This window comes from Hyposmocoma kahamanoa, unplaced genomic scaffold (assembly GCF_003589595.1).
Source record: "Hyposmocoma kahamanoa isolate Upper Pololo Valley unplaced genomic scaffold, ASM358959v1 79, whole genome shotgun sequence".
Classification (NCBI taxonomy): domain Eukaryota; kingdom Metazoa; phylum Arthropoda; class Insecta; order Lepidoptera; family Cosmopterigidae; genus Hyposmocoma; species Hyposmocoma kahamanoa.
The window spans coordinates 5205007-5216737 of NW_020653993.1; the positions used below are offsets into that span (position 1 = coordinate 5205007).

Below are 11731 nucleotides of genomic sequence, written 5' to 3' on the forward strand. Positions count from 1 at the left end.
TGCCTTAACAACCACTAATATAAACAATATAAGTACTTAAAGATTTCTTTACAAAGAACTCACAAAATTGTGATCAATTTGGTTGTTTATAAATATATTTACCCAATCCCATTTCAGTAAGATCTTTTTGGTTAATGACCAAACTCACGAGAGAAATAGACCATTCAAATACTTCTCCCAGTCCGGGAATCTAACCCGGGACCTCTGCGTGGCAATTCAGCATGGTAGCCGTTCGGCCACGGAGACAGTTAATAGTCTAAATGTTCAATATTTATGTGAAACAATATCTGTTTACATTTGTACAGATTACTTAAATATTATGTAATGCTTCTTCTGTTAGCAAATTGTACTTATTATATATTGTGCGAATACATTTCGCATTATGATGAATCTTAGTGGTTTAAAATGCGACTAGAAACTTTGTTGTGTATTATGTTTTATTATGGTAAATAAATTATAATAAAACCACATGTGATCATACGGCGAAAATATGTCACATGAAAGTCATAATTGTAACTTTTTCATTGTAAAAAAAACCGACGTCACAGTTTTGCTTATCGGCTTTTTTCGATTTCCATGGGATGCTCTCATCAGATTTTGACTTCTTGGTGACAGTGGGACTGTTACGAACTACTTTGCACATTTTTTTCTGGTTGTCATGATGACGCGATTTGTTGATTACATGTATCATGTTGAGTGAAAAGTCGACTTTTATATGCGGAAACTCATTTGTGACAACTGAAACGAATCTGGACAGCTTCGTTGGCTTCAGGGACCACCTCGGGAGAATACTCTTTAAAACAAAAAAAAGAATTCTCAAAATCGGCCACAATTGACGGAAATCGGTGATTACACTGACATGCCCATAAAATTTGGGAACTTTTCTCGATTTTCATGGGATCCCATTATCAGATATTGACTTGGTGAGTACCACGAGAGTGCACCCTTTGAAACAAAAAAGAATTTACAAACTATATAATAACAACCTCCTCCTTAAGACGATTAATAAAAAAAAAATACGAACTACATGAAACAAATTATGTATATGTCAAACTTTATAACTCAATTTAAATATAACTAAACCTATAAAAATGCTATTCGCTGTGTCTAGTAACTTCCACCAATCCCCTAACTCAACACGTTGACATATAAACAAGCGAATGAACAAAACTGTAAATTTCTGTATTAATTACCATAGTCAAGCAAATATTAAACATTCTGACTATAATTAAATCAGTAGTAATAAGTTAGTTGGGTTATAAATATTAAAAACTTTTTTTTAACGTTGGTTGAAATTAATACCCAAAATATGTTAAAAAATAAATAAACTTTGTAGTCTGCGTTATTTACACTTGTAATGTGATCAATTTTTATCTATAGTGCTTAAAATTCACAAACATACACTTTACATTTGACACGTTCGTTTTTCGTTATTTATTTTATTTCCATTTTTTTTTTCTCTTTTTATGATATTAATTATGAATTAAGGAGAATTTCGACAACTCGATGACTTGACCTGTAGCTCAGTTGGTCAGAGCAATACTACGGTGCAGAATAGACAAGTCCCATCGGGTCGAAAAAAATTTTTACGTGTTCGATCTTTGTATTAATAAAAATAGTAAAAACTAGTAGAGTTAATTCACAAAAAAATATCTCAATAGTTCAAATTATGTTAACGCACTAACAGTGAAAGATATAATAATATAAAAGAAGTATGTGACCGTTTAATTTGATGACAACCAAAGGCGACACAATTCTTTTTTTAAATTAAACATTCTAAGAGCGATTACACACGTCGGCTTTTAGCAGCAATGCAAACACGATACAAACGTAATACAGTCACTATACTCCGTCGAAATATTTGTTTAACTTTTGACATATGCGTGCCTCCGAAATTCCGTAATGTTGACATACCACGGAACAACCATAAACAAAAAAATGCAATACAGGAAGTATTGCATTTTTTTGTCTATGGTGATCTGTTTTATTTTTTAATTTTAATGAAGCGGCTGGAAGATTAATCAAGTTGATAAATTTTGGTACCTGTGTAATAAATTATTATGAAATGGAATAAATTATGAATAATTATAATAAATTCTAGAGTCTTCTCCATATGGACGGGAATCATCACATGCATCCTCATTAACATTAATTCTTAATTCTTGAGTACACAAATTGTCAAACGCAACATCACGATCCCGATTAGACAACATCTTTTTTTTTGAACCAGCTCACATTCACGATTAAAGCTTCTTCATAAATAAAATCGATTGTTATTAAAAAAAATCGAAACGGAAACGCATTAGGACATCACTAATTGATTAGAATTCGAGCTGTCAAAGTTAATTAAATAGTTGAACGGAGTATAATCGTCTACCTGTACACGCGCGAGCTATTTTGCCATTTTACGTTTGTGTCCATGCAGTCGCGTGTTTGCATCGATGCAACCGCCTATAAATCACAAGCGTAGCGATGCAATCGCGCGTTTCACGTACTAAAGTCATAAGTATATTATGCCGCCACAAGAAATCCAACCTTTACCATCTCTATTGAGAATCATCATCAATTTAGTAGCTGTAGAGCTCCTTGTGTAAGAGTTCGTCCAGGGAATTCTGCGGCCAAGCAGTAATGTCTCAGCATTACTGAATTCCGATTTTGAAGGGCAAGGGTTCTGGTGAAATTACAGGTACATGGGACCTGTCAACTTTTGTTTGAGGCTGACGGGCGCAGTGGCAGTGCCCCTCAGATCTTTGCGATTTAAAGGTATGAGGACACTGCAAATATTATTAACAGGCTGAGCTTACAATCAGGCGCACGACTTGTTCCTCCCGTCTGTTGATATTATAAAAATAGAATCAAATGTCGTATCGTCTCTACCTTATTAAAAACTATACCATTATATACTACAGGCAAGGAATATGCAAATTTAGCAGCTCATTAAAACAAATTCTTTAATAATAAAGTTCAAAGTCTTCATATAAATCCATATAATAAATTTTAATGATGATCTACATTATAAAAGAACAAGTTTTCAAAACATATTTTTATTTAGAGCACTCTACTGGTTTTCAGTCTATTTGTAATAAATAACTATATTTACATAAACCGTTTTGAATCACGTCTGGGAATTCTTTAATTACTTATATAATAATCAGAATGAATAAACGAGTTTAAAATAAAAAAAACTGCTTTAAAATTAGCTTTTAGTACCATTATTATACAGCCTTCCAATTAAATACTTATAGAAGCGCTACACTACTAATTTTCATACAATATTTAGAAGCGCAGCTGCAGCACCACTATCGTGACATGCGCACGCAGCTTTTGCAGTCACAATTAGTAAACCAAAAACACAGAACAATAAATACAGTAGAAGTGCTTAGTGGGCGTGGCCAAAAGTACGCGGAGTTCCTCTTACTTGAGCTCAATCTGCCATTATCTCACGCAAAACATCGAAAATCGTCGAAAAATGCCTTAAAGTGCGGCTTTACAGTTCAAAAATGATAGTTCCACCTGTAATATTATCGACAGTGGCGTTTCATATCATCATTAAATCTATTTTATTTGATGTTAATAAAATTTAAATTTTCTGTTTATCGTAATATTTTTTTATTGCACGAAACATAAGTAAACCTTATACCGTTTTTTTGAAAACTAAGCAAACATCTCGAATTTTCCACACTACTAATAGTCGATTATCGTTCGGCTACTGTCCGTCAGATGTCAGCACACTGATTGAAATTTCAATATAAATATCAAAACGTCGTAATTTGTCATAATATGCCAATAGGGTAAAGTGCAAATTACATTAACAGTCCTGAATTTGTTACTCCTTTTTTAAATTAGAAACTACGACCAATTACTGTTAAGATTTCATAGTGTTTAAAATTACATTCATGTGTGAGTTCTTGCGACAGCGGTTCTGGTAGTAATCGAGGCTTAGGCACTTCCAATGTTTTGTTATTCCGTAACCACACATTACTTCGGCTTTCGCATCACTACAGCGATTCTACAAGCAGTGTTTAATGTAAAGGCACGCTTAGGATAGAAAATAGAAGATAAACTATATGTATGACATTATGTAATTTAAATATATTCATTAACATAATTAAAGGACCGCTGAAAAAAGGTTCAACTCTGCCGTCCGCGGCTGAGATATCATAAAAAGCATAACCTCGTTTTCAGAAAATTGAAAATGTTTAATAATATTTCAGCTGTACATCGTTAGGGTAAGTTCCGATAAGTCGAACTCGTTAACTAATTTTAACGGTTATTTGACCATTTCTCATTTAGTCGCGTTTTAGTTAGTGGATGGCAGAATTATGATAATTACGTTCAGTGGTCACATATACCCATAACCATCAGTGTAAAGTTTTTGGTATAATATTATTTGATCCTCATAGAATATACAAATTGATCTATTGTAATGTAATGTTTTTTTTATGATTGATATTTATTCCGTCTATATTAGTCGATCTACGGATACATTAATAATGAACTGCTTAAGTTTTTTCATGTAGGTGAAATCTTAGTTGCGCCCTCCATTGAGTAGGTTAGGTTTGGTTAGTATACGAAAGAACAGTACAAGCCGAACGAGCGCAGCCAGCGTGCCGCGGCAGCGGCCGGCGAGTGGCAGAAGCGAATTTGCTTGCGCTTCCGAACGTGGTTTCAGGTTTTCTAATGCTTATTTGTTTTAGTTTTGAATTCATTTATACAAATGAAACAATATCTCAGAATAGATTAAAATATATATTGATTCAAATTATATTATAACGCCGAGAAAAATAATTTAAAAAAAGTTGACCGTTTAGATTTTTTGCCTGCTGCTTTTGTTTCACTATAATTTTAAACCTCGTAAATAGCAAATCTGGAATGTCATTCGGAAACTTATTACAGAAGCGCATACATTGCCCCTTTAATGAATTTGTGAACCCTACACCAAAAATTATAACTATGTCATGTAAATAAAGCGAAAAGAATCCAAGTTTTAACTTTAGTAACTACTTAATTAGTCGTAATTAATTGCGGTGTAGCGCAGTGGGAAATCGGGTGCCTCTCTAGATGTCAAAGCTTTAAATCTCATTATCGGCAGTTACCTGTGGCCTTAATTTCTAAGTTACATAGGTACATTTGTAAATTTTTAGCATTAATACCTCTTCCTAACTGTGAAACCTCGGAATACTAAAGACGTCACCAACTTGCATTGCAACTTATATTGGGTTGATGATGTACCTAATTAAGAATTATATTTATGCAATTACCATAGCCATAAAATCTCAATGATAAAAAGCCATTAATTAAAACAACGTTAACTTCCCGTCAACGACAAGTTCAAAGATCAGGTTTGTTTTTTAATTAATTAATTTTTCGACTTGGCGCTATACGGGTTGTGGACCTGATTGAGTATTTAAATATTTTAGAAAGTTTATGACGCTTCTGTTGGCGATTGCTTGTATTCGATGATACTTATGGTCACATCAAGATCTACACGTATGTCGTTCAATATAACATTGAATTAAAATTGAAAAAAACCCCGATTTAAAGCAATGTACTCCAAAAAATCACTATGTCACCATTAATAAGCCAATAACTCGTTAAGATCCAATTAGTTAAAACACGATAGTTCTACTGAAGGTTACCATATTGTTGCACTGTTCGTCCCATCACTTGATATTATAAAAAAATCTGTCATCGGATTTCCACAGTACCTATTATTAAATTTAAAATTGGTCAGACCAATGGAAGTAATACAAATTATTCAATTTATGAATAAGATCCTTACACAAATGGAGAAAAAAGCGGATGATCTTAATTTAAACATCAGAACAGCTGGGCTAAAAAGGCCGCTTTGGCAGAATCATAATATGATTAATTGTCAATTCATATTATTAATTTCTTACAATTCATATAATACAGTTCATCTATTTGACAGTGTTCTATAGAGGTTTCAATAGAACACTGTCAAATAGATGAATTGCGTTTTTTGGTTTGTTTGAAAATTCATAATATGAATTGTGAATTAATCATATTATGATTCTGCCAATGCGGCCCTTTTGGCCCTGGAGATATTCATGAAACATAGCTAATGGCCATGTGGATTAAATTACTTTCCAAAAGAAAGAAATAGCTTTGAGATCAGTCCATCCTCTAGGGAGCTACGAGGATTCAAACTTATAACTCCTCTATTTTTGCTTCGGGTGTTAAAAAATAAGGGTAATTTATGGATGGTTATGTCTTGCACTTTGTTAAGAACTTTATTTTTTCCTAAATGTGGTAATAGGTTCATTAACGTTCATTTTTAAAACGTCTCTGATCTCGTTCGATCAATTTAGAAAAACTAACTTTTCCATATTGTTTTTTTTTTTTTTTTTAATATATAATAGACACACGCTTGGCCACAATCTCATCTGATGTTTCGGGTCCGGGTGTTTGTTGTACCGTCATTATTACCGATTTCCATGACATAAGTGCTTTAGCTACTTACTTTGGAATCAGAGCAACGTATGTGACATTGCCTAATAAAATTTTAAAAAAGGAGGCGGTTCTCAATTTCGACTACATTTTTTTGTATGTCACGCGATTACGCCGCCATTTGCGAACCGATTTCGATGATACTAGGGGATGAAACCGGTTTCGCGCACTTTCCGGTAACCGATTTCAATAAAACTTGGCAAATAGATGTAACTCCACGAACTTTTGAGGTCGGTTTTCTTATAAAAAGGTCACAATTATGTTCGTCCGTAATTATAGACCGTGAATTTTCCTAATACGTATAAAATAAGTTCGAAATCATTTCAATTAATATGTGCCAGACAATCCTTGTACTATAAATACCAGAGCAATTCACTTTGGGACACTTCTCTGAATACCCACGCTAGAACCAATGTAGAAAACTTATTTCCCTAAATTGGTATTTCCGAGGATCGAACCCGGGACATCCGCATCCAGCGCCTAACATATAAACCGTTAGGCTACCGAGGTCGTTGTTATACCCCGTAAAAGACGTAAGTAGGTAGTCCGATGAATACGACCACGTTCTATCAAAAGTATCTTAAAACTTTTATTGTTATATTGAAAGGTATTAAACAAAAAATATATATTCTAAACTTGCTTAATATAACAAAAAAATAACTTGAAACTACAAGTTTATAGTTAGAATCACAGCCAACGCCCTGGGGCGCAACGCCCAACTTGAACTTAAACTTGTTGTTTAGCAGAAGTAGCTACCAGTCTTCCCATAAATGAAGGCTTCAACAAGGCGTACTGAAAACAGTTTAGTGTGGAGTTTCATCTGCAGCCGCCAGGGTTTCCACCGCGCAAAGTTATAGAACTGTAGCACTAGCTGACGTTGTCGTATTTGAATTTGTCGTAATTTGTCGTCTTTATGATACTCAACTGGTATTATTGTTTCCTACCATTCGTACATCAAAAGTGCTTTTATCACATGAAAATTATGAACAAAATAAATAAAAAGGACACACACATCCACAACCACAAATTACACCCAAACTCTCGAGAGAAATATGCAGGCCATGCAAATATTTCTACTCCTCTGCGTGCTAGACCATCATGGTAATCGTTCGACCACTGCACTGAGGCAGCTATAAAAGTAAGACGATTGGCATGAATCAAATTATATATATGTGAAATTTTATAACTGTCATATTTAAGCATAAAAAAGTTATAGCCTAATTTCAATTGTACAATATTTTGTTTTTTATAATATTAACACGAACAGGTCGTGCGCCTGATGGTAAGCTACACGCCTGTCTATAACAGTTGCAGTGCCACTCAGAGCTTTAAATCGCAAAGATCTGAGGGGCACTACCACTGCGCCCATTCCCTGAGACATAAAGTTTGCAAGTCCCATGTGCCTGTAATTTCACCAGCCCTTCAAAACCGAAACGTGGTAATGCTCATATTACTGCTTGGCAGTAAAAACAAATAAGATGACGGTAATTCCCTGGACAAACTCTCTTGTAAAGGGTTCTACTGCTTCTTTTTAAAATCATAAAAAAAGACTATTTCCGAACAGTATTCAAAACAAAAATAGAAAATGGATTCCCAGAACGGTAAAGGAAAAAATATTTACCTGGTCCTGCGGCTCCATGGCAAACCTCTGTTCCTGGTAACCATGACAACCGATCAACAAGAACGTAAAAGGCAGGAACCAAACCCCGACGTCCGGTCGTCGCATCCATTTCCGTTTCCCCGTCCACGTTCTAATTTTGAATTCCTCAAAATTGAAACCACTCGGGCGCAGGATGGTGCTATTTATAAATGGCGCTTGATTTTCAAGTTCCTCTTTGAATTTTGTCGCCATTTCTTATAGCGCTCTCGCATGTTGTTGATGGTTGTATTTAATGCATCTGTTGTGGATTTTTCAGATATTTTCTAGATTCATAGTTAGCCTGCAACAATAGAAAAAATTCTATTAATACACAATACCTCTTGTTATATTGTTTTGAAATCACCTTTTTTAATATGATAGATAATTAGGTGCAACAGTAAATGAAACAATTTTTTTTAAATCGTGTATCGGTTTCATGGTCACAGGTGACTGGTTAGCCACCAGGGTCCACGGGACCCGTAAAGAGCTGTAAAGTTTGAAAAAAACAAATATACGCGATTCAGATCCGAAAAAAAGATTATTTTATGAAACTAACGACAAGACGAACAAACCGGGTGCTGGTGGTAAGCGACACGCCTGTCCATGACAGTTGCAGTACCACTCAGCGCTTTAAATCGCAAAGATCTGAGAATCACTACCACCGCGCCCGTCACCCTGAGATATAAGTTGGCAAGTCCCATGTACCTGTAATGTCACCAGCACCCTCTTACCCTTCAAAATCGGAAAGTGGCAGCCAATCATTAATGCTCACATTAATACTTGGCAGCAAAAATAGATAAGGTACTTCCCTGGATGAACTCTAGTTTCATTTCCGACGTGTAACAATCGCGGAACCCTAAGAACTTTGGATAATTAAATAATAATTCTTCAATTAATTTCGACGAAAGAAAGATTTGACAATTATTTTCACAATTTACTAAAATATGTAGATCTTTATAATTTATAGCTTCACTTTACAATACAGTGAAACATAATCGACTCAAATATTCAAATTCCATTATGATACAAGTATCAAATAAACATTAATATACAAGTATCAACTTGCATAATATGATACTTAAAGATTTTATGACAAAGTTATCTGTACAGTCAATAACACGGTAAGCCTGAGGCTTAAGATTTAAACTCAATATTATACCGCTTGCGGTAAGATGGTCTTTGGTGTAAATTGTAAAGTCTAGCTTTATTAATGTAAAATAATTTTATGTATGTCAATTGTATAATTTATTTCAATATATCGATTGATTTCCACGTGGGTGGTAGCGTATTAATAAATATTTTGTGGTAGCATTCGTTACTAAAACCTGTTGACAGAAGTTGGTTGATCAGTTTTTTAGTCCAAACTAGCTGGTGCTTATGACTACGTCTGCATTGAATAAGTACTTCCAATAACCTACTGTACTATAGTAATTTTCATACTTTTATTGGTTCTTTAATTCTTCATCTTCTAATTTTCATTGTTTTGCTGGTTCCTGGTACACTGACGTTTGGTACTGAAGTTGGGTGTGGCAGAAGAAGAATAAAAGTAGATTAATGGAGTGGAGATGAGATCTTTGAGGATAATTTGTGGGATAAAGTTGAGTGATAGCGTGAAGAACACAATAATACGTAAAATATGTGGCTTGAAAGAGGATGTATTGACTAGAATTGAGAAAGGAATATTGAGGTTGTTTGGGCATGTAGAGCGGATGGAAGAAGAAGACTACTTAACAGATTTTTTAACAGATTTTTTAAAACTTACTAAACAGATTTTAGATACGAATGTCGATGGAAAGGTTTTAAGAGGACGTCTCAGAGAACTGACATTGACTAGATCAGTGATGTCCTCAAAAAAACTGGAATCCGCAGTGACAAGAAAAAAAGAAGTTGTAAGAAAATAGTAGTTGATGTATGTTGTAACAGAACACACCTCCACAAAATATAAAAAAAAAAATGAATTAGCGAAAACTCGATGCATAAAATATAACAGTAATGAATTATTAGTGAAGGAAGTAGGTATTTTTTTAATAACATTTAATTGTAAATAATCACATTCGAAGAAATTCAATAGCATATGACTTTTTTGTATTTGTCTCAGTTCATTTGAGTTGCAGGAAACACTTAACAATTAGCGTATGAATTATCGGTTTTGCTGAGTGTATTTTTGTTAGGGTTGCTAAACTTTGGTAACTAATGAAATTAAATTATTTAATAAAATATATAATAATACTAATAAATTAAATGCATACTATCATTATTTATGCGAGAGTGTGTTTATGTATATATTACAGATAAACAATATGATAAAGTGAAATTAGCTTTACTCAAAGCTGTGTAATTTAGATTAGCAAAGCATAAAAAAAAAATGATTCTATTTAGTTTTTATACAATGCCTTTTATTATTTATTAATATTTAGTAAAAGAACAACACATGCGAAAGATTCTGCTTGTTTCTGATGAAGATTTATTCCACCAGAACAAATACTACCTATTTTATTATTTCTCTTTTTATTAATAATGATCGATTTAGATATTTTATATATACGTATTGGGTTAATTGTCTATATTAATTATTATTCTATGAAAGCGTTCCACTGCTGAGTCTAGGGTACTCAATGAAACGTTACGGAGTTTTGCCAGCCCTAGTAATTCTCCTAAAAATTTGAAGAAAACACTTCATGCAGGATTTATTGATTTGGGACCGTGTGACCGGGGTGTTTTCAAGGGTTTTTTGGAACATTCTAGAACATTCGGTGAGGAGACGAAGCGGGGAAGGAAGGTGTGATGCTAAGGGTACTGAAATCATGAGAGAGTGGGGCCCAAGACGTGATCGACAGCACCTGAAAAATTGGAAGGCTGGGTCTCAAATCGCGGTTGATATTTCATTTAATTTTAGTAACAAAGAGAAGCTTGTGTGAAAATCTAAGTTTTAGTGTCGTTCGCGCTAATAGATAAAATCTAGTATAATAATTGTAGTTTAATTTAAGGTTTAAGTCGTTAGACCATTTAGGAGACGTCGCGTGTGAAATTTAAGGAATTGTTATTTTCGGGTGATTTAGTGAGAGATCGGGAGTGCGTGTCTAATACTTTGTTAGGGCATTCGTACTGAATTTGTTTATAAATAATCTAGTATTTAGGAAACGCCGCGAGTTAGTCTATATAGTGCTTACATTTGTAACAATAGGTAGACCATTGCTTTAGTGTGCGGGTTATATAGTGTTAAGACTCTAATTCGAATCTAGAAGTGATTTAGGTCTTCAGCCGTGTATAAAATACTTTGTTAGGACATTAGTGTTCGTAAAGCGCGTGCGATAGGGTTAAGACCGTAATCGGAATCTAGAATAGATTTAGGCCTTCAGCTGTGTATATAATATTTTGTTAGGACATTAATAATATAGTTGTATAATAATATAGTACTCAGGAAGCGTCGCGTATTAATTTATATAATATTTACGTTTGATAGTTAGAGTCAGTGTCCGCGAGCGCGTGTGTGAGACAGTGTTAATATGACTTTAATTCAAGTCTGGAGCTGATATGGGTCTTCAGTTCCTGGTCTATGTTCCTGGCAGATTTCCTTGTAGGTGCAGCCTTCTAGATGTCTTGTAATAGGTGAGAGGTCAC

General features: G+C 34.1%; 1 protein-coding gene across 2 annotated transcripts in view; it reads right to left on the bottom strand.

Moving 5' to 3' along the window:
* LOC113233575 (irregular chiasm C-roughest protein-like) overlaps window positions 1–8356 on the bottom strand; it is a 48919-nt gene extending 40563 nt beyond the window's left edge. The window contains exon 1 of one of the 2 annotated variants that reach the window (XM_026468717.1): window positions 8093–8338. In XM_026468717.1, coding sequence (XP_026324502.1) covers window positions 8093–8323 — 231 coding nt within the window. In that variant the 5' untranslated portion in view covers window positions 8324–8338. Of the gene's footprint in view, window positions 1–8092 lie in introns of both variants that reach the window. The other variant, XM_026468716.1, reaches the window with a different exon arrangement.
* Between the last annotated feature and the right edge of the window lie 3375 nt (window positions 8357–11731).